The sequence below is a fragment of the Cryptomeria japonica genome, chromosome 3 (assembly GCF_030272615.1).
Source record: "Cryptomeria japonica chromosome 3, Sugi_1.0, whole genome shotgun sequence".
Lineage (NCBI taxonomy): Eukaryota > Viridiplantae > Streptophyta > Pinopsida > Cupressales > Cupressaceae > Cryptomeria > Cryptomeria japonica.
The window spans coordinates 308,435,007-308,438,364 of NC_081407.1; the positions used below are offsets into that span (position 1 = coordinate 308,435,007).

General features: G+C 34.6%; 1 protein-coding gene across 1 annotated transcript; it reads left to right on the forward strand.

Moving 5' to 3' along the window:
- Window positions 1-413: 413 nt before the first annotated feature.
- Window positions 414-2,935, forward strand: LOC131053430 (GDSL esterase/lipase At5g33370-like; the record flags this gene model as incomplete). The annotated part of the gene is made up of 6 exons (XM_057988038.2): window positions 414-435; window positions 1,128-1,343; window positions 1,501-1,628; window positions 1,714-1,956; window positions 2,126-2,378; window positions 2,709-2,935. Coding segments are annotated over 6 exons (1,089 nt in total), but the record flags the coding sequence as incomplete, so codon positions are not given.
- Window positions 2,936-3,358: the final 423 nt, after the last annotated feature.

Consider the following 3,358-nt stretch of genomic DNA (forward strand, 5'->3'; position numbering starts at 1 on the left):
TGGAATTAATACATTTACATCACATAAATCATTACTACAATCCCTTAATAGGTAACAAAAATGTGTGTTTATTTTAACTTAATTTCGACAATGAATCTTCAATTAAGTTTTTACCTTTAATTTCCAATCAACGTACTCGAACTTCCTATGGGTACAAATGCTAATTATTAAATATAGATCAATAATACTCATTTCTAAAGAATGCTTTTTTGTTGTTGTACATATAGACAAATTTCTGAAATTTATTTATACTTTTTTCTATTTTCTAGATATTTAAAACATAAACTTTTATGTTTGATAAGAAACTTTAATTATTATAAAAAAATAAATAAATAATAACTTAACAAAATATATATCTTTAAACAATTTCAGAATATAATGATTTCATTTGATTATTAAAACATCACATTCTTTACAACTATTATATAAATATAGTATAATCCTACAGATAAAAAACAACCTATATAAAGAATACACAAAAACCACATATTACGATTTGCCTTTTTGTCCTTATATAAATTACTTTTTATCTGCTGCATAGCCATTTCCCAAATTGACTTGGCCATAGACAAACTTGTTTAACATATCAATGGAATGGACTCAGATTGTGCGTTGAAATGTGAACTGTGCTATTCTCAATTTAAATGTAATATTCAAATGCTCGTGTTAGGAATAGGTTTACTTCATGGCTAAGCAATCATTTTTATGTGATGTGATTGTGATTCAAATGGGTTTGAGGTTTACTTAAATGTAATGTGATTGTGTCTATTCAAATGCTCGTGTTAGGAATATTTATGGTGCACAAGTAATCAGTAAATGCTGTGACAGTGCACAGCCCACACGATTACTTATTCCTAAAGGCATCTTCCATAAAGACGATTACTAAATGAAGAAAAAATCAATCTAAAATTTAAGTGGTATGAGTTATAGCTTATGCCTGTGTAGGTGAATAAGCTGGATGACTTTAAAGAAAGCGATGCGTAAAGCACGCGTACGTTAAATAAATATTCTATGCAGATGCAGGAGAGGACTATAAATTCAGCAATGGCTTCAGTCATTTCATGCCCATATCTTCCATCTTTGTCAATCATTCAATTGTGAGAAGATGGCAAGGCTTATTGGGTCACTTGTTGGGTTGCTTGTCATGTTATCATGTTGCTTTAATTGTGAAGTGAAAGCAGCGCCTGCGTACTTCGTGTTTGGAGATTCACTGGTGGACAGTGGCAACAACAATTATATTGCTACTATTGCTAGAGCCGACAGATATCCTTACGGAATAGATTACCCCACAGGAAGACCCACTGGCCGATTCTCCAACGGACTCAATTTAGCGGATTTTATAAGTACGTATCAAGTTATCAGTAGGTTTAAGTCCATAATTCTCTACTGAAGTTTATTTATTTTTTGAACACATTTCATGTCGTTGAATTATTTTAATTAAAAATATTTGAATGTTTTTTTTAACATTATAGATTGAATTTGCTACCACGTGACTTGCAGGCATGAAGCTGGGGGCAGAATCTGTGCTACCGTATTTGAGTCCTGCGCTTCGTGGGGACGCATTGCTCAGGGGTGCTAATTTCGCTTCTGCGGGCGTTGGGATGCTAAATGATACCGGAGTGCAATTCGTATGAATAATTTTTAATATATTCTGGGGACATATTTGTTTTGCTTCTGCCAGAGTGAATGAATCGGGATTACTTTTGTTTGCAGGCTAATATTATCAGAATGCCACAACAGTTGCAGTATTTTGTTCAATATAAAAACAGGGTGGCGCAGATCCTCGGATTTGCTAGAACTAACAGACTTGTTGCGGAAGGTCTTATGCATATTACTCTGGGAGGAAATGATTACGTCAATAACTACTACCTCACTCCTGTCTCACTCAGATCGATTCAGTATAGATTACCAGATTACACTCGGTTCATAGTCTCAGAATATGAAAAAATTCTCAGAGTAAATTTGTGGGCCTAATCTCGAAATTACTAGCACGCCCATTCTTTGAAGTGTTTAAAATGAAATCGAAATTACAACATCTGTATATACATTTGCAGATTTTATGTTTTGGTAATTGATTTGTTGGGTATATATGGAAGCATTGATAAAATGTATGTTTTTTATGCAGCAATTGTACAACTTGGGAGGCAGAAGGGTGCTGGTAACATCAACAGGGCCATTGGGGTGTGCTCCTGGAGTGAAGGCCACTAGATCTCGCAGTGGCGAATGCGCTGCAGAAGTTCAGCAGGCTGCTTCGCTATTTAACTCACAGCTTAGATCTGTTGTAAATCAACTCAACAATGAGGTTTCTGCTCGGGTTTTCACCTTCGCGGACAAATATTCAATGAACATGGGCTTGTACAATAATCCTGCAAGATACGGTAATGCAACAATATTATTGCGTCTTTCCTGATACCAGGTTCCATTCAGATTTTCTGTGTTTTTTGTCCGAACAGTCCTCAAATTTCTGGCTAACAGTAATTTGGTAATTTATGGATGATGGGCATCATCTATGAATTCTTGATAGGCATGCCCATCTACGTCATAGAGCATCTGAATGGACAATACCGAATTTTTTTTTATTCTAAATTAATTTAATTAATCATCAATCTTTCACTGAACAACTGCATGAAACTATATTGATAATATATTAAGAGCATTATCATCTAAAATGCCCGGTGTTCTAAATCTCATGGTGTTTATAATTGTAGGATTTGTGGATACAACTAATGCATGTTGCGGACAAGGAAGATTCAATGGAATAGGCCTCTGCACTGCGGTTTCAAGTTTGTGTAGAAACAGGGATGCATATTTGTTCTGGGACAATTACCACCCGTCTGAGAAGGCCAACAGAATTATTGTGGACCAAATTTTTGAGGGTTCTTCTTCTGTCATGAGCCCTCTTAACCTTAAACAGATGATGAAACTAGACGACTGATTCGTTGCAAGGCAGGGCAGATCAATAATAAATGTACTACTTCCCATTTGTTTTCCATTCTAATGAATTGTCGTCAAAGGCTTTTGTCCCCATTATTTATAACTGACTTTCATAAATAGAAACTCAGTGACTATTGATGAATGGACAATGCTCAATCTATATAGCTCTGATGAGAAAGCTCATATATTCATTGTTCTGTACAATCCAAATTTTAATATGTATTTTCTTTGTTATCAATTCACTGCACGCCAAATTATTCATCTTAAATTAAGATTCAACGATGAAAAGCTTAAATATTGCAAAAATAGTGTTTGCAGCAGTTCCAGTAAATTCTTGAGAGATATGGGCTTGTCTTTGGTTTCCAATAGCAATGCCAAGAAATCAAAGAAAATTATTTCATACACCTTTAGGTTTGGAAGTAAG